The 27886-nt window shown below is 34.4% G+C and overlaps 4 protein-coding genes across 4 annotated transcripts; 3 read left to right on the top strand and 1 right to left on the bottom strand.

The window, feature by feature from the left end:
* Window positions 1-3044: 3044 nt before the first annotated feature.
* On the top strand, window positions 3045-3497 carry LOC131596780 (uncharacterized). Its single transcript, XM_058869521.1, has one exon. It carries the CDS (start codon window positions 3045-3047, stop codon window positions 3495-3497), a length of 453 nt encoding a protein of 150 aa, XP_058725504.1.
* Window positions 3498-11473: 7976 nt separating this feature from the next.
* On the top strand, window positions 11474-18806 carry LOC131594494 (probable ADP-ribosylation factor GTPase-activating protein AGD14). Its single transcript, XM_058866644.1, has 13 exons — window positions 11474-11839; window positions 12049-12110; window positions 13935-14022; window positions 14098-14159; window positions 14266-14362; window positions 14742-15197; window positions 16105-16755; window positions 16936-17046; window positions 17126-17197; window positions 17332-17418; window positions 17744-17870; window positions 17972-18017; window positions 18509-18806. The coding sequence occupies exons 1-13, from the start codon at window positions 11744-11746 to the stop codon at window positions 18561-18563; spliced, it is 2010 nt and encodes a 669-aa protein (XP_058722627.1). The 5' UTR covers window positions 11474-11743; the 3' UTR covers window positions 18564-18806.
* Window positions 18807-20902: 2096 nt separating this feature from the next.
* On the top strand, window positions 20903-21463 carry LOC131596781 (GLABROUS1 enhancer-binding protein-like). The gene is made up of 2 exons (XM_058869522.1): window positions 20903-21205; window positions 21320-21463. The coding sequence occupies exons 1-2, from the start codon at window positions 20903-20905 to the stop codon at window positions 21461-21463; spliced, it is 447 nt and encodes a 148-aa protein (XP_058725505.1).
* Window positions 21464-22517: 1054 nt separating this feature from the next.
* Window positions 22518-25092, bottom strand: LOC131598819 (probable arabinosyltransferase ARAD1). The gene is made up of 2 exons (XM_058871381.1): window positions 23622-25092; window positions 22518-23377 (listed from the first exon to the last, which is right to left on the bottom strand). The coding sequence occupies exons 1-2, from the start codon at window positions 24582-24584 to the stop codon at window positions 22823-22825; spliced, it is 1518 nt and encodes a 505-aa protein (XP_058727364.1). The 5' UTR covers window positions 24585-25092; the 3' UTR covers window positions 22518-22822.
* Between the last annotated feature and the right edge of the window lie 2794 nt (window positions 25093-27886).

Raw genomic sequence — 27886 nt, forward strand, 5'->3', positions numbered from 1 at the left:
ATGTTGTAAGAGGTTTAGTTGATTTGGGTTCAAGTATCAATTTGATTCCGTTGTCCATGGTCAAGAGGTTAGGCATTGTTGATATGAAAGATACAAGAATGACACTTCAATTAGTGGATAAGTCTACAACTCTCCCTTTTGGGATAGCGGAGGACTTGCTTGTGAAAGTTGATAAATTCTTGTTTCTGGTTGATTTTGTTGTCATTGATATGGAGGAAGATGTTGATACCCCATTGATTCTAGAAAGACCTTTTATAAAGACGACAAGGATGATGATAGATATTGATGATGGTTTAATGAAGGTGAGGTTTCAAGATGAGGAAGTGTGCTTTGATCTCTTTGAAGCAATGAAACATCCAAGTGATAAAGGTGATTGTTTTAGAATTGATGCTATGGAGGAAGTTGTCATGCAAGTTGAAAGTAAAGTTCATGTATTTAATCCTCTTGAGAAAACATTGACAAAAGCTCTTGATGTTCTCAATGAAGACGAAGAAAAAGAGATTGAAGAGTGTTTGCGAGATCTTGATGTATTTGAAGAGATAAGTCCTTTTAAAGCAAAGATGGAAGAGTTGAAATATGAGCCAAAGGTGGAAGAAGCCAAGTTAGAATTGAAAATGTTACCATCCCATTTGAAATATGTCTTTCTTAAAGAAGGTGGTAAGAAGCCAGTGATAATTAGTGGTTCATTGTCAAACAAGGAGGAAGAGAAATTAATTCATGTGTTGAAAGCTAACAAGGAAGCAATAGGATGGGTTTTTTCCGATTTAAAAGGGATTAGTCCGGCCTATTGTATGCATAAAATTATGATGGAGGAGGATTTTAAACTGGTCGATCAACCTCAACACCGGTTGAGTCCTACAATGAAAGAATTTGTAAGGAAGGAAGTGGTAAAGTTATTGGAAGCCGAAATGATTTATCCTATCTCCGATAGTGCTTGGGTGAATCCAGTCCAAGTGGTACCGAAGAAAGGAGGAATGACCGTGATCACAAATGACAAGAATGAATTGATTCCGACAATGACCGTTACAGGATGGAGGATGTGCATTGATTACCGAAAGCTTAACCAAGCTACTAGGAAATATCACTTCCCTTTACCTTTTATGGACCAAATGTTGGAAAGGTTATCGGTTCAAGAGTTTTATTGTTTCTTGGATGGCTATTCCGGGTACAACAAAATTTCGGTCAATCCGGAAGATCAAGAGAAAACGGCGTCCACTTGTCCTTTTGGAATTTTTGCTTATAGGCAAATGCCATTTGGATTGTGTAATGCACCAGCCACTTTCCAAAGATGTATGCAAGCTATTTTCTCGGACTTCATAGAAAAGACAATGGAAGTTTTCATGGATGACTTCTCCGTCTTTGGAGCTTCATTCGATCTTTGTTTGAAGAATTTGGATGCCGTGTTGAAAAGATGTGTTGAAACTAACTTGATCCTCAATTGGGAAAAATTCAATTTCATGGTTACCGAAGGCATAGTTCTTGGTCATAAAATCTCTTCCAAAGGCATTGAAGTTGATCGAGTAAAAGTGGAAGTTATTGAGAAGTTACCACCACCAACAAATGTCAAAGGAATTCGAAGCTTTTTAGGCCATGCGGGATTCTATAAGAGGTTTATCAAGGACTTCTCAAAGATTGCAAAGCCTTTGAGAAACTTTCTCAACAAAGATAAGCCTTTTGTTTTTGATAATGCATGTCTTTTAGCTTTTAATGAATTGAAACAAAGATTGACTACCGCACCCATAATCATAGCGCCCGATTGGAAACTTGATTTTGAACTAATGTGTGATGCTAGTGATTATGCGGTAGGAGCGGTATTGGGTCAAAGAAAAGGAAAAATTTTTCATGCTATACATTATGCTAGTAAGGTTCTTAATGAAGCACAAATTAATTATGCAACAACTGAAAAAGAACTACTAGCTATTGTATATGCATTAGAAAAATTTAGGTCCTATTTAATTGGTTCGAAGGTTGTTGTTTACACTGACCATGCAGCTATAAAATATTTGCTTACCAAACCGGATTAAAAGCAAAGGCTCATTAGGTGGATATTGTTGTTACAAGAATTCCACTTAGAGATTAGAGACAAGAAAGGAGCGGAAAACTTGGTAGCGGATCATTTGTCAAGGTTAGTGAATGAGGAAGTAACCAACAAAGAAGAAGAGGTTTTAGAATCATTCTCGGATGAAAAGTTATTCATGGTGCAAGAAAGACCGTGTTTTGCGGACATGGCCAATCACAAGGCATCGAGATGGATATCAGAAGATTTGAGTAAAAGTGCAAGAAAGAAGTTCCTTCATGATGCCAAATTCTATGTGTGGGATGATCCTTACTTGTTCAAAATTGGTGTGGATGGTGTGTTGAGGAGATGTGTGACAAGGGAAGAAGCAAAGAGAATCTTGTGGCATTGTCATAACTTACCTTATGGTGGCCATTATGGTGGGCAAAGGACGGCGGCAAAAGTTCTCCAATCTGGGTTCTATTGGCCGACGTTATTCAAATATGCTTACTTGCATGCACAAAGTTGTGACAATTGTCAAAGAAGTGGTGGAGTGAACAAGAGGAATGAAATGCCATTGACAAATATGTTAGAAGTGGAAATGTTCGATTGTTGGGGCATAGACTTCGTAGGACCATTCCCTTCATCATTTGGTTGTGAGTATATTTTGGTTGCAGTTGATTATGTTTCTAAATGGGTGGAAGCAATGGCATGTCCAAAGGCGGATGGAAAAACCGTAATCAAGTTCTTGAAGAATAACATTTTCACAAGGTTTGGTACACCAAGGATCCTTATTAGTGATGGTGGCTCACATTTTTGCAACACTCAACTTGAGAAAGTATTGGAACAATATGGTGTGAATCACAAAGTAACAACAGCCTACCATCCACAAGCTAATGGTTAAGCCGAAGTGTCCAACCGAGAAATCAAAAGAATCTTGGAAAAAACTGTTTCTTCTTCATGGAAAGATTGGTCACAAAAGTTGGATGAGGCGTTATGGGCTTACCGTACGGCATTCAAGGCACCAATTGGTTTTACTCCGTTCCAAATGGTCTATGGGAAAAATTGTCACTTACCCGTGGAATTGGAGCATAAGGCATTTTGGGCGTTGAAATTACTTAACTTTGATCCTAAGGCAAGTGGTGAAAAGAGGAAGTTACAATTGCTTGAGATGGAAGAATTGCGTTTACAAGCTTATGAATCCAACAAGATCTACAAGGAAAAAGTGAAAGGATATCATGACAAAAATATTGTTGAGAAGGAATTCAAGGAGGGTCAAATGGTGCTTTTGTTCAATTCAAGATTGAAGTTGTTTCCGGGCAAGTTAAAATCAAAGTGGTCGGGTCTGTTCCGAATCAAGGAAGTAAAAGAATATGGAGCGGTTGTGCTTGAAAATCCGACAACAAATGAAAGTTGGATAGTGAATGGCCAAAGACTCAAATCGTACCTTGGTGGTGAAGTCGATCGAAGTTCGGAAGCCGTTCCGTTTTTTTATCCGTAAAGCCGCCTCGGACCATCGAGCTAACCGACGTTAAACAAAGCGCTAGTTGGGAGGCACCCCAACATTGTAAGTATCCTCTGTTCACTGTGTTTTTGATGGTTGGAAAGTCGATGGAGAAAAGTCGGAAGTGGCTGAACTGAAAAAAACCAGAAATTCTGTTGTTTTCTGTCATCCGCTTAGCGGACCCCCCCTCCGCTAAGCGGACCTGCGTAAAACCAAAAAAAAAATCATAAGGGCCCAATGTACCAAACCGGTCCAAAGGCCCAACTGAACCTTAAGTCTGTGGCTGAGCGGGGTAAAACCCTAATTCACCACAATTGCTAAGTCTTTGCCTCTCACTTTCTTCTCCACCATTTTCAATCACTCTCAAGCTCAAGAATTTGTTTCTTTTTGAATCTCTGCATTTCTATTCCTTCCATTTTCAAGAAAGGTATGCAGTTTGGTTTGTTACAATTTTGTGTTATTAGTATACTAGGGTATTCATATGTGTGTTTCTTTGTAGGATTTGAAGGTATGATTTAGTAGTAGATAGTGTTTAGGTACTGTTTTAGCAAGAACAATTGTATAGATTTTAGGGTTAGGTTAGATTAGGTTTTTGATTTTAGGGTTTTACTAAGTGTAGCCTTTATCTCCTTGCTTTGTGTCTGTTTTGGGTTGGTATGGAATGGGGTTTGAAACCCCATTGTGGCTCTGGTTGTGACCTGCGTTGTTGCAATTTTTCAATTTTTGCGCAGGTTCGCTGAGCGGACCTCCTCCGCTAAGCGGACCCTGCTGTGTGCTGTAACACCCCTCTAATAACCCGCGGCAAATAGACAATTATTAAATCAGAGTAACATGTAGAGAGGCATCATAATTTCATAAATAATAAAACACGCGTCAGTATAAGTCATGCATTCACTGAAAACACCTGAGATCATAACTCATTAATCAATTCATGTTTTACACAGCGGAAATACTTCATAAAGTCAACATTCATCAACAATGTATCAGACTTCAAACATCATAAATAAATAGAGTTATAAACAAAACTCTAAAACAAAACAAAGCGTTCCCAGTGTTACATCTACCAGAGCATGACACCGACACAATACTAAAACCGACTTATGAGCTAATCCTCACCAAGTCACGCCGCTATCCTCAATCTGAAAATGACAACAAGTAAGGGTGAGTCTCATCACAGTTAACCAATGTTATTGCATCATAAATAATAACATATCATAGTTATATCATTCACCCAATTGTTTCATACTCAGACAATTTAATCATTCATACATCCACAGATAAACAAACAGTCAACATGTAACATCTATCATCATGCTATAAACAAATCATGCACATGTATGAAACTGACACTATGCATGTGGTACCAATCATCACCAGTGGAAATCATCCACCGACCGATCTATCATCATCCAGATACGGCCCTGCCAGCACAAATTCCACACAATGGGAATTCTGCCCCTCGCTGAATCCTCTCATCATATAGGATTCAGCCCATGTTTATGAATGCATGCAACATATATATAACATACTTTCATCATCACCATTCTATGAGTAGCATCATCTATACTCATTTCATCATCATCATCATCATCAATACTAAGCATGTTCATATATACATTACATCATTCAATACAATCAATCATCAGTAAACCACAGAATCACATCACAAGGTTTACACACTCTAAAACAGCATACAAACAGGCCTACAAATCGAAAGTTACACATCATCGAACTTTCCAGAAAAATCACAAAACAGAAATTTCACATACAGGAAGCCATACGCGTATCATAGGGTCCATACGCGTCCATACGCGTATCCCCTTGCCTCATACGCATATCATACGCATCTAAACAGAACCAAATTTTGCCTACAATCAACCTCATACGCGTATCAGTATAGCCATACGCGTATCACCAGAATAATTTTCCTCTTTCCAAATTCCCATACGCGTATGAGCATCCTCATACGCTCTCATACGCAAAACACCAGTACATGGTGTTTGGGACAGGTCAACTGCGTATCATACGCGTATAGCCCATTGGGAGTGTCCCCCATACGCGTATGACCCCATCCCATACGCGTATGGCACTGTTTCATACGCGAAACACCAGAAAATGCCCAGAACCTGCAGAATTCATAACAGTCCAAAACCCATTCGTTTTTACTCATACCAGTCCACGATTTTGAGTCCAAAAACCAAAGAAAAACACATCTAAACAGCATACGAATTCATCCATAACCATAGTATATGATTCCCTACCAATTCTATTCATCATACCCTAAATCTATCAGTTATTAGGGATTAACAGTTCAATTTTAATGATGAACACAGATGAATATTCAGAATATAGAATCAATGGATCAAATCATACTCCTAATCCATACTATCACCTATAATACGATAAAAGAGATTAAACGGAGAGTCTCCCCTTACCTCAGATAGAATCTTGGTTCTTGGTCTCTCCCTCTACGGTTCTCCTTCACGTTCCTTGTTCCAACTTCTGTTCTCTCACGTTCTTTCTTTCCCAATTCTCCAATTCTAATTATTTTATGAAAAATAATATTAAATTAGTAAGGGCTTTACTGCACCACACCCCCCTCTTCTTACTAATCTCACACATGGCCCAAATGCCATTAACTATCATTTTCCCATTATTTTAATAAAATCCATAATAATAATAATTATTAATCTAATATTCAAATTAAATTAAAAAATTAAAATTATACGGGTGTTACATGTGCAGAATTTTGTTTTTGTTATCAATGGTGCAGTGCCGTGGTCGGTCGCCTTTTATGATGTTGCAAAGAGATATGATTATATACTTAAAGTGTGTAATGACGATGTTTGTTCTCTTTGGTGTTGATTTGTTTTTTTTCCAGATGTCGTCAAGAGCCGATCGTGGAAAGAGGGTCAGACACATTACCGGATCAAGCTCTGGTACTGCTCCACAACCACCACCCTTTGATTCCCACAAGTTTTTAGGCCCAATGCAGCAGGATAGATTTGTGAAGCTATGTGATAGGAAGATTTGGCCGGAGAAAGTTTTTGATATTCCACAAGCCGGTAACTTTCATGAATTTGTGGAGAACATTGAATCAAGGAATTGGGAAGCTCTACTTTCTCCGGAAACTCAGATCAATGTAGACATTGTGCGAGAGTTTCATGCCAATGCTCTACCAGTGGAAGGAATTAAGTACACGTACAGCTCTTATGTGCGAGGTAGGGCCGTTTCTTTTTCTAGGGATGCAATTAACGAATTTCTGGGTAGACCTTCACACCTTGCAGCAGGTGAGAAGTGTGCTTATGCGAGGAAGGTTGCTGCAAAGACTTGGAATATGCAGGAGGTTTCTGATTTTCTTTCTTTTGAGCACCGAGGGTTCACTCTTAACCAATCCGGCTACATTCAAAAGATGGATCGTTGCAACATAAATCAAATGTCACAGTTGTACTTGGTTTTCCTTCTGAACAACATTAAGCCAAGAAGCCACAACTCTGACCTAACCATTGATATGTCTTGCTTATTGTTTTGGATCATGACAGGTGGAGAAGTGGATGTTGCACAGATCATTTCTTAGGAGCTTAGGAGTGTGGCCTCAAGTGGTCACAAGTTAGGGACGAAGTCGGCTGCTCAACTTGGTTTTCCTGGTTTGATAATGGGACTTTGCAAGAAAGCTGGTGTGGAGCTTCCTGATGTGGTGAGTATGAATCTCATTAGTGTTGTGAACACTGGCTACGTCCACAGGCACTACTCTCCTAAGCTAGGTGTGCGACAACACCCTCAGCCACAGAACATGGCTCCTCCTGCTGGTGGAAGGTACAATGAAGAGTTGGCTTGCAGGTACAATTGGGCTTATTTTGATGCTAACAGGAGATCGCAGGCTATGATTCATGATTCTCTCTGCAAGTTGTACCGCCACCAAGTGAATTTGGCGGATGTCCCCTCTTTTCCTACTAATGAGGATTATGAGGCTCATTGTGCATGACCTACGGAGAGGCCATTTTTCAGAAAGGGGGATGGTGGGGATGAAGAAGCAAATGACATGGAGCAGGATGATGAGGATTGAGGATATGTTGTGATAATTTGTGTTGTTGTTTAGTTTCTATTTAGTTTTAGTAGCACTTTTATTTTATTTTATGTTGAAGACTTAGTAATTTAATTTTCTATGTTGTTGAATACTTTTGTTCCATCCGTATGTGGATGAGGTTTTGTGTACTTTGGTGGCCGTGGGTGCCACCCAAACATATTTTGTAGGCAATATATGCCTTTGTTGATTAAGTATTGTTTTTAGGTAATTTGCTCTTGTGTGGGCAATGCATGCCCTTGTTGCTATAATATCGTGTTTTAGTAGTATAATCTTGTACATATATATTATATATGTTGAATTGTACATAAATTTTTTGTGTTTGTCTTGGAATAGAAGTGATGCTCTAAAGAAGAAAAGTGTACCAAGGTGTGTCAACATCAAATTTGGATGGTGATGATAATATTCTTGATGACGTTCATACCAAGGTAAGCATTTTGTTGCTTTGTAGATTATAATGTGACTATGAATTAAGGGCTTTACACAAATTTTGAATCACAGTGCATTTTGAAAATCTTGTTTGTGTTTGAATCAAATTTAGGACAAAACTAGATAAGTGAGTGGACTTCCACTTTGTACAAAAATAAGAGTGTTCTAGCAATTGATGTTAACTCAAATGATTCATGTTTAATCTTACTTTGTTATGAGACATTAGAACTTAGAAGGGACCGAGGCAATTTTTTTGAGTAGTATGAGAAAAACCACCATAAACAAGGCTACCCGTAAGCGTGAGATCTTTTGTAACCAATTTTGAGCCTGAAAAAAAATTGTTTTTTTCAAGTGAATCGAAGAAAAATGCAATGAATTTTGAAAAAGAAAAGAAAAGTCTTGATTCACTTGAAAACTTTCTTTGGTAAACACTTAACCCAATAACACTTGAACCTTGAATGGAAAGCATTGATGTCTTTATAGATAGAAATGTTTAAAGTTGGGGAGAGATGTTCCTTAAAGATGAGAAAAAGAAAGAAAATGGTGGTGCAATGCATTCTTTGAAAAAGAAAAGAAATAATAAAAAAAGAGAGAGAGAAAGAATAAATGGTAAAGAAAGAAGAAAAATCTCAATGATATAAAGAAAAGAAAGGAATGCATTGTGTGATGAAGAACAAAAGAGAAACATATGAGTATTTGTGTACATAAATAATGCTTTCCATGATCATTCACCCGTTTTGTTTCAATGGCCGTGTACATATAATATCACTTGTTTGGAACCCAGGCCAAGTTACAACCGAATAAACTCCTCAGTGATCTTTGTCTCTATTGTCTCGTGTGCCTAGTGTAGATGAATATATGAATTGTTTTGGATGTGCATCATTGCTAGTGAGTGTGATAAGTCCCTTATGCTATCATTGCAATTGTCCTTCATTTGTTTTGTGAAGAGAAACTTAGGAGATTCATTCATGAACATTATCTTCTTAATGCAATTGTGTTGAAATGTTTGTGTTTAGAATTTGGTTCATAGTCATGCTAGAATCTTGTACAAGCAAGGAAGACTTATCTTGTAGGTATGTAACTCAAGTTTGAACCATTCAATTAATGTTACTAACCTTGTGTGATTTGTTGGTGTGTGCTTTTGAGCTAGCTTTGTTCGAGGACAAACAAAGGTCAGAGTTGGGGAGAGTTAGAATCCCATTTGTGTATATTTTGTATATGAATTTTGTGGTATTTCTTAAACTCTTGTGCCAAGTTTGATTCCCTTTTTATATAATAGTATGTAAATAAACAACTTTTTATTTATTTTGTGTATAAGCTAATTTAGTAACCTTTGTTAATGTATTTTTTAGGTATTAGCAATTTTTGGCAAGTTGGAATGAAGAGAAATCATAAGAACAAGCTTGCAAGGAGGCTGGAAGACCAAGAGAAGAAGATTTGCACAAGAATGTCCGCTCAACGGAGCTTAAGCGGAGGCAGGCAGAAACTTTTGGTCACCAAGCCCGCTCAGCGGACCTCTAGGGAGCTGGACAGAGGCGAGCAACAAATTTGGTTTCGCTTAGCGGACCCCCTCCGCTCAGTGGACCTTGAAGACAAAGCAGATATTTTGGCTAGTCTGCTTAGCGGACCTGTCCCGCTCAGCGGACCTACTTTTTCATCTTTTGTTCTAAGCCACTTAAACTTGATAATTTTGGGGGATTAACATAACTTTACCATAATACAACTTTAGAGAAAAAGCTAGGGCAAGAGAAGAGGAGAGAAAAACCATATCATAAGTGTAAAATCAAGATTTCCAAGCATCTTTCTTCATTCTTCTTGAGTTTGATGTCACTAAATCTTGGTTTGTTGCTTGTTGTTGAAGCTTCCATGGTTATGGAGAGCTAAGTTTCATCTTGTGTCAAGATTAGAGGTAGTTAGTTTGTAAATATGTATTTTCTTTGATCTTTTATGTATGAACTTGGTTGATGATTAATATATGGTGAATATCTTGTTATTTATGTTTCATTTGTTGTTTTGGATCACTATTGAGAGTTATGTTTCAAAGCTAGACCTAAAAGATATTCATCTATCAATAAACAAACTCTAGAGATAGATTTGTGAGTTGATAATCACTTGTATCAATTTTTTAAGATTATCACGTTTATTGTCGGCATGAGAGATCGTCTGACGGTTAATATGATAATAATCACGATATTGCTTTAGAGATAAACGGTATCGAGAGGATACATGGTTGTATTAATCATTAATAGGTTCATATATATGATCAGTAGAGTACATATGAAGCAAACTAACGAATACTAATCTTGACACAGTTTTCTCAAATCGTTTTCAAACCCTATTTTATCGTCTTTACTTACTTTGCATGCTATTTACATTTCATGTCACCAAACTTTCACCCAAACTTAACTCATAATACACTAAGTTGTAGAACGACTGTAATATCGCATCAATCCCTGAGGAGATGATAAAAGAAATACTTATCCTATGCTTTCTAACAATGATGCAACTTTGAAGTCTTGTTGTAGTAACTTTTGAACGGGTATTGAAACATAATGAGCGATCTGATATTGATGGGAATGAATTTTTTGAGGAGTTGAAGTTACCAAGAGGAAAATTGCCTGAAGAAATCATAAAACCTACTGATATATTATTATTTTCAAAAGGCTTGGATTGTTTTCCTAATACAGTTATTGCATATAGAATTTTGTTGACTATTCCTGTGACTGTTGCTTCTGCAAAAAGAAGTTTTTCAAAATTAAAGTTGTTAAAGACTTATCTGCGGTCTACCATGTCACAAGAAAGACTTAATGGATTGACGTTGATAGCAGTTGAAAATGATATTTTGGAGATGATAAAATATGAAGACTTGATTGATGAATTTGCTTCAAAAAGTGTTCGGAGGAATGCTATTTTTAAGTAGTTAGAAACTTTATAGTTTGGACAATATTTTGAGTTTTTTAGCGCTTCCTTTAATTTATATATTATTTTATTTTTGGTGCATTTTTTTAATTATTATTTTTTAAAATTTAGGTCCATTTATTAAATTTAAACTGGACCTCTTAATTTATTGGGCCGGCCCTGATACCACTTTACAAATATCATGCATAATTTTTTATTTATTTTAAATTTCAACTCCTTATATTTACGAGGATAATAAAGATGCACTCACAATTTCAATGTCCTTCGTTAAAAATATATCAATTTAATAATTTTAAATTTTACTTCCACATACCAAAATACATGGTTGTTATAGATGTAGTATATATATATATATTTTTTTTTTTTGTGTTTTTAAATTTTCTTTTAATAAAATAAAATAAAATTTGTGTATTATAAAAAAAAATTGATTTTCAAATGAAGCAATTAATGAACATAATTGCCGACAAAAAAATAATTTAAAATTTAAATTTGAAAAACTCACAGCAAAGCAAACGTTTCATTTATTCTCTCTGTCAAATCAAATTCATCCATTTTATGTGAACCAAACAAATCATCAAAATAAAAAAAAAAACTTTTTATTTTTATTTTTTCACATTCTTCATCTTCAACCTTTCGCCAATTCAGCAACCCCTCAAAAACCCTAGATCAATCAAATCCACCGCCGTCTCGTAAGTCTCGGCGGCTGAAATTCCGTTCTCCGTTTCCCAAATTTTTGAATATTTAGGAGTTTTTTCCGTTGGGAATAGGTTCGATTTCAATTTCAGTTTCTAGGGTTTTTTTGGGGTTTGAAATGGGAAGCAGAAAGCAAGAAGAGAAGATTGAGAAGATTATTAGGGGGCTTATGAAGCTTCCGCCGAATCGAAGATGTATCAACTGTAACAGTTTGGTAAATTCAACTCTTTGGTTTTAGCTGTTATAGTTTTGGACTATTGTGTTCTTTATGGTTTCTGTTTTGGGATTCATGTGCTGTTTGATTGATTAATTTGAAGCTTAAGTAGGGTTTAGTGGTGAGAACTGTGAAAGCTTGTAAATTGTAATGTTGCTGGATTTTATGATCTAATGGTTTGGTTAATTGAAATGGAAAATTTTGTACAGGGACCTCAGTATGCATGTACAACTTTTTGGACCTTCGTTTGCATAACTTGCAGTGGAATACAGTGAGTTCCTTTTCATTTTCATGAAGCTTGCTTTGTGATTCTTTTTTATTATTCTTTGTTTTGTTTTCAGTAGCACCGACATCTTTGAAGAAAAGTGTGTCCTTGTCAGTGTCAGTGTCCGAAACTGACACTTGTGATTACATTTAATTTTCATTTTTTCAAATTATTACCGATCTTGAGGTGTCGGTTTCGTGTTTCCGGTGTCTGTGCTTCATCGGTTTTGTCGTGTACTGATGTTTAAATTTGTTTAGTTACTTGTTTGTGGGGAGTTTTGAGCTTTTCAGATTTTTTGTTATGCAGGACAAACTTGTTTTAGTTTTAATTTAATTATATCATGTCTGCTTGTGGTTTTCAAAATTGATTTTGCGAAAAACTTCTGTTTGAGTAGAAAGAAGTGAGAAATGTAGTTTTTGCTCTGTGTGATGGTGCTGATACTTGCTACTACTTACCAAGTGTTACAACACCCTCTTAAAAAAAGATAGCATCACTATTTGACACGCAATCTAGGATGCATAGTTATGAGCACGATACTGGGTATGTATGATATCCTATAGTTTAAAAAAATAAGATACGTGTAAATCAATTAAAAGTATGAGTCTTGAATAAAATAGGACAGGAGAGGGCTAAATTGTTCAATGCACAACGAAATAAATATTATAAATATTATTAATGTATGAGAAAGTCTCATATTTCTCTCGGAATAAAATAATGATACTCCCTCCGTCTCACAATGAGTGACCCATTTAGAATAAAATGGTGTCCTAAAATGAATGACCCATTTCAATTTCCAATGCATTTTTTCCAATTCTACCCTCTAATTAATAAAGATTTCACCATTTCCAATACATAATAAAGGTACTATAGTAAAAACAATAGTCTTTCTCTTACTTTTATGCACTTTTCTTAAACTGTGTGAAATGGTGTGCTGGGTCACTCATTATGGGACGGAGGGAGTAAAAAATTGAGTAACTGACAAGTACCGTACGCGTACTGGGTATGTAGCTGGTATGGCTACATCACTGTTTTACATATACCCATGCTCCATAGCATGCTATATTTTTGCATGACAATGTATCGAATTCCATATTTGTTTCTTGCAATTTTGTGGTATTGTATGTTTCGTGCAATATTTTATATTTGTGCCTTTGAAATATACACTATTCAGCATTTCTCTAAAAAACAATACCAATGAAATATGAAGACATGCAAACAGAACAGAAATAGGTATAAACATATTAATTAGGATTATTAGGAATTCAAATTCATAGCACACATTGGGTGTGACTACCAGCTTCAGCTAATTGTTATATTTAAATATTACTTATGAAGTCATGACACATTTGCAATGTTAATGATGATATTGTTAGATGTTCTTTTCGTTGAAAATAATCACGAACATGCAATATTTTAATAATTTTACTTATGTACTCAATTTTCTTTAAACATTGTGATACTGATTAAAAAATTTCTATATCAGGAATTTGATTATTATTATTCTTTTTATGGATTTCTGCTTTACTTGTGAACAACTTTAGGTGTGAGATGTTCTTAGAAAAAAGGAATCCTCCTTGATAATTATTGTTTTCTAAAGGAAATATTTGATTTTATATTTATTAAAGAAACTCCACACGCATATAAAAAATTAACGATTTCGATTCTTAATATTTAAAAAACCAAAAAAACAATGCTGACCTGGTTTCAACTTATAGTCATAGTTATGTGCCTTGTTTTGTGTTTCATAAACATCATGTTCTGTGTCTTCTACTATTCGTTTTTGTTGATTTTTTATATACTCATTGCACTATCTATTTTAATGTCACACAGTCGTGAGTTTACTCATCGTGTGAAGTCTGTGTCAATGTCAAAGTTCACTTTGCAAGAAGTTGATGCTCTTCAAAATGGCGGTAACCAGGTATAAGAGCAAAATTTCTTTATTTGTGGCTATTCTTTCTTGAAATGAGATTTATCTGCGATTCTTTTGATTAAGCGTGCAAGGGAAATATATTTGAAAAATTGGGACTTCCAAAAACAACGGTTTCCAGATAGCAGGTACACATAATTATGCGGCTTGCTGTTACATCTATTAAACTAACATGGTGTTTACATATCTAAATATGCTTAATTCATTGTGACATTATCATGTATGTTTTTGCAGCAACGTTGATAAAGTAAGAGAGTTCATAAGGAATGTATATGTGGATAAACGATATGCTGGAACAAAGTCATCTGAAAGGCCTCCAAGAGATGCACAGGTAATATTTTCTTAGACATTGATTGTGTTTTTTTGAACATGTACATATATGGCTAAGCCTTGATTTGCCATTTCTTTTTCATCTAAATAAAACCTCTATTCTAATTATTATAATTCAATTGCATTCAATTCAATTAAGTTAAAAAAATGAAACAAATGAAATTAAAATATGTTATATATGAATATGGTGATCACGCTGATCTTATTTCCAATCCTGTGCATATTATTAACTAAAAACGTTGACTAGTAAAGATGAATGACACAATAGAAACTATGAAAATATCAGCTAGATATAATTAAATGCTCTAGTGTCTTTATAATCCAAATTATTTTTAACCTTTAGTTAATTGCTTAACAATTTTAACTGCAATTGTCTGTAGAGCCCCACAATTCATGATGACGAGATTAGACGTGCCAGTTCTTATCATTCATATTCACAAAGTCCTCCATATGATAATCAATATGAGGATAGGCGCTATGGAAAGCTAGCAGGGGCTCTGACGAGAAAGCCTGGTTCAGATAAAGTCCGTTATGAAGGGAAGATGTCTAGTATTATCTATAGTCCAGGTCGTTTCAGTGATCACTCATATGATGAAAGATTTGCAAATGAGGGATCCGGTCCAAGAAATTCCGACTTTTCTGTGTCTAGTGGTCATGAGCAATTCAAATCCGATGTTCAGTCTCCTCAGTTTCATAAGGACATTGAGTTTAACAGCCCATCTCATAAGCATCCTGGTTCTAGTTCAAGCGAAGATGTGTGGTTTCAAGCAAAAAATGCAGCTCTCGAATCTAATGCCGCTGCCAAGAGAGATGCAGATGGAGTTCGTCATCCGCAGGTTTGTCTTTCTCTTCTGATGAATTTCTATATATGCTTGGATAAAGTAGTTTTTTTCTTCACTATTAATGTCATACTAAAAGCCACCGGATAAAAGTAATGCTATTTCAATATTGTCGGAGTTCTTGAGATGCCTAATGAGATCTATTCACGTTTTCATTCTTCTGATAGACTTACCATGTAAACTAAAATGAAATACCATGTATACTTTTTAATTGACCTTATTGATTTGGAGAATTGGAATATTTTTTATAGAAGGACCACATTTAATAATTAGGATTTAAATTATATATCAAGTAGCCATTAGGTTAAGAATTTTTTTAATTAAAATTCACGTTTATCCTGTGGTTGGCAGCGTAAGGGACTGTTCGAATCTCCACATCGGAATGTATGGGCTTGTCCCTCCCCCCCCTAAATAAATAATATTTTCCCTCATTATTTTTTAAATATGTAACATAATGCTATGAAAATAATTGTTAGAGCAAGAGAAGATAGGAATGGTAAAAATCTCGAATGGAAACAAGGAAAAATATAATCATTTGTAGTTTACTTTACTCAGTAAGATGGCCTTATGGAAAAGAGAAAATCTAGTCCTATTCATTAACAATGGTTTATGGTTTACTATGTTGATTGTTGCTTACTACACCTCACTGTTGTCACTGTCAATCCTACTATTAAAATTTTAATTGCGGACTTCTTACGATGTCCAATCATTCAAGTTGTGCATGTTTGAACTGGCTTATTAGTTTGAGATATTTATTATCATTAAAACTTTGGTTATACCTTTCAATTTATTTATTTATTTATTACATTACATTCACCGTGCTTTTGGTCATATTTTTGAAGCAAGTGGATCTTGTATTTCTCTGACATATTTTACATGAAACTGATTTGTTTTATTTCCTCAGAGAACTACATCATTGCAACCAACAGACAACAACTTTTCAACCTTAAGATCTTACAATTCTGGCAGTTCAATTGATTTTTTCTCGGAAGCTGTCCAATCTTCAGGGTCCCTTCAAGATAAAGCATCAGGAATTTCACTGCCATCTGGTCATGCAAGATCTGTTAGCTTGGATCTTTCCAAGGCACCAGTGGCATCAGCTTCAACTGTTGTTCTTTCTCAAACAGCTGCACCATCTCAAGCTCCATTGGGAGATCTGTTTCAGTTATCTGATATGGATGTAGCCACATCTTTCAAGGGAAATCAACCTACACAAACAGCACAATTCGCATCTAATGATTTCTTTTTGGAGGCTACTGCAACCTCTGATGCAAAATCAGCAGAGATATCCATCCCTAAAAATGAAGGGTGGGCAACATTTGATACACCTCAGTTCACATCATCTACTGCACAAGTGGAAACTCATGCGGCAGTACCTTTAAGTGCTGAATCTTTGCAGGATAGATTTGATCCATTTTCAACCTCGAATGGTAATATGCAATGGCCATCTTTTGAAATTTCTAGTGTTGGTGTACCTTCTGTTACATCTGATGTATGGCATGGCGGTGTATGGAATGAAGAAAAAGAAGTTCCTGTTGTGGCTACAGACACTCAAGTAAGTTCAGAAGTTTGGTCCATTGCTGGTTTTGCATTCTTGTACTCGGTTAGACATAAAACTATTAACAAACATAAGAAATGGACGGTGTTCTTTACTTTTGTTCCGCATTAAACTTAAACAAAACATTACAGAATAAAATGAAACTTAAGTCAAGTTTTGTATTTTGCTACTGAACAGTCATGGAATGCATTTGAAGATTCTGGTACACAATTTCCTGTGAATGGCAGTAGTCAAGGAATAAATTTGCACTATTTTCCATCAGAGATTTCGGGTTTAAGCGTTTCTGAGGTTGGTGTATGCTTGTTGTATTACCATGATAATCTATATGATCAAATTTTGGGTTTAAGTTCTTCTATTATAAAACCAGGGACCCAATAAAGATGCAATCCAAGGCGTTGCTCCTATTGGAAGTTTTGATAATCATGTCATCCCATCACACGTAAGTGACTCATCATATCTTTCACGATACTTTCTCTCCTGGTTTGTGCTTTAAGGTTGATTGTGATTTTCTTTTATTTGATGTGTTTTTGATATTTGTATGTTTGGTTATTAATTTTGCATTCTTTCATTCAGGGAGATACTCAACCTAACGGAATCAGTCATAAATCAACTAATCCATTTGATTTTCCCTTTGATTCTGATGTAGAGCAGAGCAATATGGTATGTCTTAGTCTCTTATAACGTGTATAGATTCAGATCTATTGATTAGTATCTTATTTTGCCTATAACTTAAAACTTATAAGTATTGCTAGTCTGTTCTTTTTTAAATTGTAATGTTCCGATTGACATTATTAGTTTTTCAAATGCGACCATACATCTTCAGAAGTCTTTCAAAATTGATTTCAGTTAATTCTTGAAGCATGAATTTTGGCCTTTTGAAAAAATACAAATTTTACAATTGTTGGTCATGTGGTATTGGAGACTGAGATGCTAACATGATTTTCAGTTTCCCATCATTTTTAATATGTTTGGTTTTCAATTGCAGTTCCTTGATATGGGCTCTTTGCAAGCTGCTCTTCCAGATGCCCTCTTACCAGCCGCATTTGGTGGTATCCCTGAACCCTGGCTCCCTCAAAATACAGTAACACCATACATTTCCTCTGCAGGTGAAGGTAATCCTAAAAACTTAAACCATCTCAGTAGTTAATTCAAATTGATATAGTGTGTGATTTTCCTACTAGAATTCTGCTCTTATTTTTATTCAATTATGTAGGTGGTTTATCATTCATGGCTGTGCAAACGCCTAGTTCTCACTTACAGTAAGTTGCATTGCATTCATTGTCTTTTTTGTCTCTGCTGTTTATTGCTATAACATAGCAGAATTTAGACAAATCGTTACTGTTCTTGTAATGTTGTCAAATATCTGCTAAAGCTAGGGGTGACAAAATGGGGGTCTGATGCCCATTTTGCCCGCACTTTAGTGCAGGGCGGGTCAAGAATTTAGACCCGCACACTCTAATGTGGCCGCCCCGCCCCGTCCCTTTTTTTTTGGTCTTTGCGGGTGCGGGTTTTAACATAATTTTTTAACTTTTTAAACTTAAAAGTAGCAGCGTCTGCCCCGTCCGCCCTCACTTTTTTGCAGGGCAGGACAAGGTTTAAGGCCTGCACCCTCAACTAGGTCCGCCCTACCTCGACCCTATATTTTTGTAGGCATTTGTGTGGCGAGCCTTGACGGGCGGACATTCCCGTTTGGCACCCCTCTATAGCACTATTCTATGCATTTGTTTTCACTTGAGTTGCATGTTGGCAGGAACATCCAAGCACAAGAACCAGTTGCTTCGATTGGCGGAAATCCTTTTGCATAGAAACACTTTCTGTACATTGTTTCCTAATAGAAAATTGTGTGTAGCCAGTGTTAGGTACTGAATGAAGTAATGTTGATGTTTTTTAGATCAAAATGTAACTCATTACTTCCATTCATGGAAGCATTGCAATTCACAGTCCCTAATGTAATTCACGATGATTTGTAATACTAATTCAACACATAGCTAGAATTCTTGATATTTTGAGATTGAGACTATTAAGAATATCTCACGTTATTCTATTAATTTTTTTGGGTTTGTTGAAAACTTTAGGTTGAACTCTAAGTATGTAACTAATAGTTTGCGAACTGAACTAAACTAAACTGGATTCAATTTCTAAACCTTTTGGTACGTAGATTCAAAACAAATTAATTTGGTAGTATATTTTATGAATCTGCGTTCCTCTAGTCGGATGTATTAGGAGGTATCAACTGACATGTTTTAATGGGAGAATACATTTTGGTTTTTTATTAAGTTTGATTCAATATTTTTTAAGTGATATAATTTATTAACAGACATATCGGTTTAGATTAGTTTGATTTGATTTTTTTTAAATTAGTTACTCATTTGACTTCTTATCTCATAAATGAGAAGGGAGAGTTAAAGTTCCACGTTAACTGATTTATAAATAAATAGTACTAATGATTTATATAATTCACACATATTTGAACTAATGTGATAATGTGGATTAGAGAGGATTAAAAATGTATTTAATTTTATTAATTATTACTTTTTAAATTTTAAAAAATTATATTTTCTATTCATATTTTTATAAATCTACATTTCAATTAAGATATTAAGTAATTATTTAAAAAATTTCCCATCGGTCCTGTCTTTTTAAAACTTTCTCCTCATTCTTGTTTCAATCAATCTCTTTATTTTTTAATTAATTTAAAAAATAATAAATTATAAAAATAAGAGAATCAATCTCTTTCATTTTTTAATTAATTTAAAAAATAATAAATTATAAAAATAAAAGAAAAATTATGATAATTTCTAATATGTAACGTTATAAATATGAGTTGATTCATTACGACATTATACTCACAACACTCTCATTCAGAAACCCTAACCCTAGTCTCAAACTTTTCCATGGCAACCAAGAAACACCGTCTTTCACCGCTTGAAGAACCACCCTCCGTCTCTTCCTCAGAGGAAGATTCATCGAAAGATTCTTCTGAAGAAGCAGAGGAAGCTCAAGCCAAAAACCCTGCACCTCTTGCTTTCAAAAATCCTCCACCATCTACTTCAAACTCAAATCCTAAACCACCATTCTGAATCCGAAACTGGATCAGATTTTGAATTCGAAATTTTCTGAATCAGAACCGGGACCCACTCCACTTGCGAAACCACTTGCATTAAAGCCACTTGCATCGAAGTTGTTGAAGGTTCTAACCACTCCTTCACCGGCTAAATCTGGAACTAAGCGTGCCATCGAGTTTCAAACACTCGAACCAAGCGTGCGGCGGATAACAACGACACTAACCCCGACTCTTCTAAGCGTTTGAAGAAGAAAGCAAACGAAACTGAAGATCGTGGTTTCGACGACGAAAAGGAAGCAGAAGCGGGGAGAGAATCTAATAAGAAGATGTCAGCTTAAAGACTCTTCAGCGAAAAAGACGAGCTCGCCATTCTGAAAGGTTTAGGATATTTCATTACCCAAATAGGAAGGGATCATATGAAAAACAAACTAGCATTTTACGATTTTGTGAAGAACTCTATCCGATGTGACGTGAACAAGGATAAATTGAGGCGTAAACTTCGTAGGCTGAAGAACAAGTTTGAAAGCAATGACGAAAATTTCACCGAAGAACATGATCAGAAAGCTTTTGAACTTTTTTCAGAAGATAGGGTTCAAAAAACAGATAACACCGAAAAAAGGCTCCGATTCGAGTATTGTTTTTGCTAAAATTCCATATTAATTGATTTATAAATAATACTAATGATTTATATAATTCACACATATTTGAACTAATGAAATAATGTGGATTAGAGAGGACTAAAAATGTATTTAATTTTATTAATTATTATTTTATAAAATTAAAAAGTTTATACTTTCTATTTATATTTTTATAAATCTATATTTCACTTAAGATATTAAGTAATTATTTACAATTTTATCCGTTAATTTCTTGGCTCTATCTTTTCAAAAGTCTCTCCATATTCTTGTTTCAATCAATCTCTTCATTTTTTAATTATTTAAAAAATAATAAATTATAAAAATAAAAGAAAATATATGATAATTTCTAATAGGTAACGTTATAAATATGAATTGATTCATTAGGATATTGCACTCACAACACTCTCATTTAGAAACCCTAACCCTAGTCTTAAACTTTTCCATGGCAATCAAGAAACACCGTCTTTCACTGCTTGAAGAACCACCCTCCACCTCTTTCTTAGAGGAAGATTCATCGAAAGATTCTTTTGAAGAAGCAGAGGAAGCTCAAGCCAAAAACCATCCACCTATTGCTTTTAAAAACCCTCCACCATCTACTTCAAACTCTAATTCTAAACCACCACCATCTTCTGAATCCGAATCTGGATCAGATTCTGAATTCAAAATTGATTATGAATCAGAACCGAGACCCACTCCACTTGCGAAACCCCTTGCATTAAAGCCACTTGCATCGAAGCTGTTGAAGGTTCTAACCACTCCTTGACCGGCTAAATCTGGAACCAAGTGTGCCACTGAGTTTCAAACCACTGGAACCAAGCGTGCGACAGATAACAACGACACTGACTCCGACTCTTCTAAGTGTTTGAAGAAGAAAGTAAACGAAACTGAAGATTGTGGTTTTGACGGCGAAAAGGAAGCAGAAATGGGGAGAGAATCTAACAAGAAGATGTCAGCTCAGAGACTCTTCAAAGAAGAAGACGAGCTCGCCATTCTGAAGGTTTAGCTGATTTCATTACACAAACAGGAAGGGATTCTATGAAACACACACCAGCATTTTACGATTTTGTGAAGAACTCTATTCAAGCTGATGCGAACAAGGATCAATTGAGGTGTAAGTTTCGTAGATTGAAGAACAAGTTTAAAAGAAATGGTGGAAATTTCACCAAAGAACATGATCAGAAGCTTTTGAGCTTTTTCAGAAGATTGGGTTCAAAAAACAGAGAACACCGAAAAAAGGCTCCGGTTCACGTTCTGTTTCTGATAAAGTCCCACATTAACTGATTTATATAATTCACACATCTTTGAACCAATGAGATAATGTGGATTACAAAGGACTAAAAGTGTATTTAATTTTATTAATTATTACTTTTTAAAATTGAAAAATTATATTTTCTATTTATGTTTTTATAAATCTACATTTCAATAAAGATATAAAGTAATTATTTTAAATTTTTTCTGTCAATTTCTTGGCTCTGTCTTTTCAAAAAGTCTCTCCATATTCATGTTTCAATCAATCTCTTCATTTTTTAATTGATTTAAAAAAATAATAAATTATAAAAATAAAAGAAAAATTATGATAATTTCTAATAGCTAACGTTATAAATATGAGTTGATTCATTAGGACATTGCAGTCACTGAGTCACAACACTAATTATGAGTTGATTCATTAGGACATTGCACTCACAACACTCTCATTCACAGTTAGTCTCAAATTTTTCCATGGCAACCAAGAGACACAGTCCAAAAAATAAAGTCAAAGAGAGTTCTAAGAACTTGTTTGATTGTAACACATTGTTCATCATTTTTTTTTACAATGTGAGAGAACTCAACATAAAAGAGAAAAGGATAAAATATCTTTCGTAAGAGAAATAGAGACAAAGACATTTCATAAAGGTATGGAAACTACATCTTAAATTTTTTGCATCTGCATTCAATAAGCAAACTACTTGAGAAACACAATCTTAATGGCATGGTGTAACATGTGTCTAGTTGTTGAAAATGTTTGAATAAAAGATATCCAGAACAAACTTTCATTAAATATCCTAACTACAAAGGTACATAATTGCCTTAAATCCTATATCTACCATGAATCCTACATCTGCCAAACACACTGCAACATCAACATAAATTTCATGTCAGAATACTTTATAACATGAAGCAACTTTAATGTTTTTCCTCTATAATACCAACCTCCTTTGTTACATAATAAAACCTTTGTTTTTTCATATCTAAAAATCTCTCTCAAGTACATAACTCGATATTAACGTACACTCTCTGATCACTATGATAAGCAAAAAAATTACTATATAGATCAGATACATCAATTATTTGTTTGCACCAAATACTGCTTAAATTATCTTTATCACCAAAAGTTTTTAGGTACATGTATTGGTTTCAAATCTTTCTCTATACTTGGAGGGGACTTAGAGTACCTCCTAAACCTATTTAACTTCAACTTTATAGCAGGAACTTTATGAGAAACAGCTTGCCAAATCATTTGTACAGCATCACCTTCTTTAGATGGAAAATTATACTCAAAAATATGTTCAACTTCTTTCAACTTGTTCCACATTTTTGTCCACTCATCTTTACTTATACTCCTGATGAAATTTATGAGATAATTCTCCTTGACAGCGTCGCTAGTTCGAACGAACACGCAGAACTCGGAGTAGTCGAGGACATCCTCGAACGGTAACTCGATTTCGTCGCTTATGATCACAGGCACACAATGACTAGCAATTGCGTCGAACAAACGGTTCGACGAAGGCGTGTCGCCTGCTATGTTGAGGCAGAATTTCGACAATCGCATGCCTTCCGTCGCTTTCTTGATCCCGTCTTTTTGTATGCTTCCGAATGAAAAATGTACATCTGGTTCATTTTTCAATGAGTAATATAGCTCTTGCCTTACATAACCTCCCTAATCATAAGATGAAAAAAAAATTGAAGTCAATAAGCATAAGCATTTATATTCTAAATGCTTATCATATAAGTGCTTATACATAAGCTATTCCTATAACGAGTTAAAATAAATTCAAACTTTTCATGTAAGCAATTTTCATAAAATATCTTGAAGTACTTACGAAAATACGCTGAAAACAACTGATAAACATGTCATAAGCCGTTTTTCAGCAGATGTTAAAGAACAAGAGAGAAATACATACATCTTTTCGATAAATTGCTCCTTGGAAATACAACAATGTCGTGCGGCCATCGAAGGTGGAATCATCATTGGCATAAGAAGTGATTAAGTGCTTATAAGGTGCAATCACATCTTTTTCAACATTAGCTATACTTGAAGGATATCTTCCAAAATCTGAAAGTATGAATGTAGCTGGCCACAATTTCATTCTTGCATCCAACATACTATTAGGATGATGTGCTATAATCAAATGATCTTTTCCCTTTGATCTCTTCCATTCCTCTTGAGATGTCAAATACTTCACTAACTTCTCTTGAAGTATTATGTTCCTAGTTTTCTTCTCATGTGGACTAGGTTTCGAGTTTCGGTTATAGCTCAACGACGAAAAGAAGGGCACGAATATTATGTCGGCTTCGCTAGAGTTTTGAACCCGAATCACTGTCTTCGCCTTTGGAGCATTCGGAATTTCAGAAGCAAGAATGTCTAATGTGAGCCAAAATTCTATACTATGTTGCAAATTCAAACCTCCGGGGTAACCGGGTATCGTTGTTCTAACATTAGGCCAAACACTTTTACCATCTTGTTTCCAATCCAAGAGTCCAAAATGAAATTCGGACGGTAAATCATACATGAAAACTTTTAGAAGAAAAGCATCATTTCTATTACTACATTTTGTATTCTCATTGGACTTGCTAGCTTCACTTTCGTCTTCAACATCTTCGTTATCGACGAGTATTGCTCGGTTCCCGAACGAGGACTCGACATTCACATTCGGGACTTTTGTATGAAACATGGAATCTTCAAGGGTAGAGAAAAGCTTTGAGCTTGGCAACAAGTTATGATCAATGAAATACGGACGACTCGAGGTTCGCAAGACGAAGAACCATGACATGAGGAACATGATTGATGTCATTGAGAAGAAGAAAAACAATGATTTTTTAGAAACAAGTTTGAAAGAATCCAAATGTCTCTCAACCATTGTCATAGTTAGTACTCACCACAACTCAAGAACACTAATTCAACCCTTCTCTCTATTTGATATAATCACAATTCACAACCATGAATGATTCAATTTTTCAATGGTTTCAAAGAAAATGTACAAAGAAAATCATCAATATATCCAATAATCAAGCACAAACATATTTACAAGGTTTATTCAAAGAATAACCTAACCTTAAATTTTTTGAGTGATTGATTGCTTGCTACATAAACAACATTAGGCTATTTTGTTGAAAACCCATTTGAGTTAAGGATAAAGGGTAATCAAAAGTACAAAACTTTATCAATGAATCTATCTAACTTTGACAATATCAATGCACAAACTTAGGATAGAAGGTCAAGAAAGAAACATGAAGAAAGAAACAAAAGTGGTTGTTTTAGTGAGTTGTTGTAGCTATGATTGTTGACCTAATACAAAACAAATTATGTAATTTTGTGTTTGTGTGTTATGGTGAGAATTGGAATGAAATTGAAGAAGAGAGCGTTTGAATAGGATCTTACCATGGAATAGGACTTCTATGCTTTGAATTTCACTATTTTTGAGCCAAATAATGATTTAATGTTGTTGTTACATTTCACCTTAGAGGCGATACATCCTAGATAAATATTGTTATAATATATTTTATAGGAATAAGCTTGAGATTTTTTTTATATAAAATAAACAAAATTTTTGGTGCTTAAATGTGTGATGTTGTAGACTTGTAGTTATAGTTTTTAAATATATTTAAATTACAAAAATATTTAGAATATGTATTTCTTTAATTTGCAAATATCTATTTCATTATATAGTTAAGTTCTCAAATTGTAAAGCTAGAATTTTGAAAAAGTTATGTAATATTTTTTAAAATAATTATTTAATTTATGTACACTATATATAATTTTATTTAATATTAACTTTAACTAAGAATTAATCATCACCATCGACTACCATCCTAACAATCATTTCGACCAATTGTCACCAACATAGATTTTATCACTTTGATCATAATCGGCCAAACATTTATATACATTTATTGACAATTACCACTTATTACCATATATATATATATATATATATATATATATATATATATATATATATATATATATATATATATATATATATATATATATATATATATATATATATAAATTAATTTTGCCTTTTATGTTTTTTAAAATTCAAATAATAAATTAATTTTAATTTTTAAAATTTTCAAAACAGATAATTACTTTGAATGAGCCTAACCCTTTTCATTGCATTTTCAATTTAATCAATCGTTCTTTTATGGGTCTTGCTGGAGGGTACTCTTTAAGCATACTAAATAAAGAAAATATTTTTTATAAAAGTCAAGATTTCAATTTCCAATACATTTTTAAATGCATTGAATACACATATTTTTAAAAATGCTTACTATTTTAACCACTTAAAAAATATCCCAAAAACATTGGAGTAGTTAGCATTTCCCTTCTTTTATATGTATTTTTAATTTTTAAATAAGGAGATTGATTTTTCAATGTCACGTTAGGTTTTTGGTTCTGTGTGCCCTAACCACTGTATTGTCTTAAAATTGGTTGTACATGTCTTTATTTATTTAAAGTGTACGATAGTGAATAATCTTTGACCTAATTCATTTATATTTTATGTTCATATAAAGAAATATTCTTGCAAATTCAAATGTCCCCTAACATTTTTGGATTATCTTACCTACTCACTAATGTAAACTCATCATGGGTATGTGGGCTCTATTGTGAAATGCTACCTGGCCCATTATCCTTATTATGACAGTTTAGATTTTCATCATACTCATAAAGAATGGTGATCTTCACCTCCATCTAATAATCACACACCCTATAAAAATTTCAAAATACTCTTCGTATAGCATGAATTTCGAAATTAAAACACATTTATTATACTTCAAACCACTTCATTAACACCCCATTTATATAAAAAAAAATATGGATTTTAATCTCCAAAGAATTCCTACGCATTGCTTGTGTATGTATCTGTGTTTACTTACAAAGTTACAATGTGTGAGTTCGAATTTTAAAATTTAGATAAATTTCTGGATATTTTTTCACACCTAGACAGTAAAGTTGGGAGAAATTTTACATTTTTCAATGAATCTTACGTTATAAGCCATTAATAAACCAATCCCTATAGAAAACCATACACATTAGTCATTCAAAAATAAGATCAAATTTTAAAGCACATAGGTAGTCATAATATACAACGAACCAAAATATAAAATTTCCAGATGTTAATATCAAAATACAAAGTAAAAGACAACTATTGTGTATATCTGACAACCTATTCCTCTTTTGTCTTCTGTACTGCAATGCATGTCACACCTATGCTAAAATGGTATGTAAAGTGACCCTCTCAAGAGTACCTTCTTGAAACTCACCCCTAGCTATGACCTCTCTCCTAATAGCCATAATATAGTAACATATCAACATATCCACGACATGGTTTGCCCTTGCATGCTTCTCTTCTAATATCTCCCGATGAGTTGGTCTTAGGGAATCTTCTTCTATATTTGGTGTTATGTAAGGATGTGACACTATAAAATCATTGGATATAACCGTATACCGTACTCCATGAACGAAAAGTTGGCACATGACATATATCCTTTGGAACCAAATGCTCATAGTATTATGCAAATATCCCACCAACATCTCTATAGAGGATAGTGGCAAGAGTAACAACTGTGGAGTCTCTGGGTATATCTTGCAAATACTTGAACAACCACAATAATCACTCAAGTAGATGTGGATACATAAATCGAGACCCACAAGCCAATCATATTGAGTGCAGAGGTGTTACATGCAAAGGTCATGTCTCACAGTGCTCAATGTATGGTGTGAAACATATATCATTTGACACAATGCAGTTAAGAGAAACTCGAAATGACTCGATCATCAGATTCCCTCTGAGTGGGATTATGGAGCATGCACGTGGTGATTCCTTAGAGTAGTTTTCAACACATTCTCAGTCGGAGAGATGTGGAAAATGCTGGTGGATCCATGCCTGAACATGGTTCAGGTAAAATATCAATAAGAGTGTAACACAAGTATAATGTAATAAATATCAATAAGGGTGCAAAACATTATCGTAAATAGACAATTGTTTGTTGTAAGATGTCTTGTTTTCCATAATCTAGCTTTAACTAACTTGAAGTAAAGGTAAACCAAATAAGTTTCCCCTCATATGTACTTTTGAATCCTCTCAAAGTCAATGTAGTATTTAGTATAAACAATATCGTCATAGGTTACACTTTTGTCCATAAATATGCACGTGTTGACCAA

This window comes from Vicia villosa, linkage group LG4 (genome assembly GCF_029867415.1).
Source record: "Vicia villosa cultivar HV-30 ecotype Madison, WI linkage group LG4, Vvil1.0, whole genome shotgun sequence".
Taxonomy (NCBI): Eukaryota; Viridiplantae; Streptophyta; class Magnoliopsida; order Fabales; family Fabaceae; genus Vicia; species Vicia villosa.

Excerpts from the sequence above, each read along its gene's own strand:
- LOC131596781 (XM_058869522.1), top strand. The coding sequence starts at position 20,903 with ATGGCAATCAAGAAACACCGTCTTTCACTGCTTGAAGAACCACCCTCC. Across the intron at positions 21,206-21,319 it reads TTGCATCGAAGCTGTTGAAG|TGTTTGAAGAAGAAAGTAAA; the intron begins GTTCTAACCACT and ends GACTCTTCTAAG.
- LOC131598819 (XM_058871381.1), bottom strand. The coding sequence starts at position 24,584 with ATGACAATGGTTGAGAGACATTTGGATTCTTTCAAACTTGTTTCTAAA. Across the intron at positions 23,378-23,621 it reads GAGCAATTTATCGAAAAGAT|GGAGGTTATGTAAGGCAAGA; the intron begins GTATGTATTTCT and ends TCTTATGATTAG.
- LOC131594494 (XM_058866644.1), top strand. The coding sequence starts at position 11,744 with ATGGGAAGCAGAAAGCAAGAAGAGAAGATTGAGAAGATTATTAGGGGG. Across the intron at positions 14,023-14,097 it reads TTCAAAATGGCGGTAACCAG|CGTGCAAGGGAAATATATTT; the intron begins GTATAAGAGCAA and ends CTTTTGATTAAG. Across the intron at positions 17,198-17,331 it reads ATCATGTCATCCCATCACAC|GGAGATACTCAACCTAACGG; the intron begins GTAAGTGACTCA and ends TCTTTCATTCAG.
- LOC131596780 (XM_058869521.1), top strand. The coding sequence starts at position 3,045 with ATGGTCTATGGGAAAAATTGTCACTTACCCGTGGAATTGGAGCATAAG.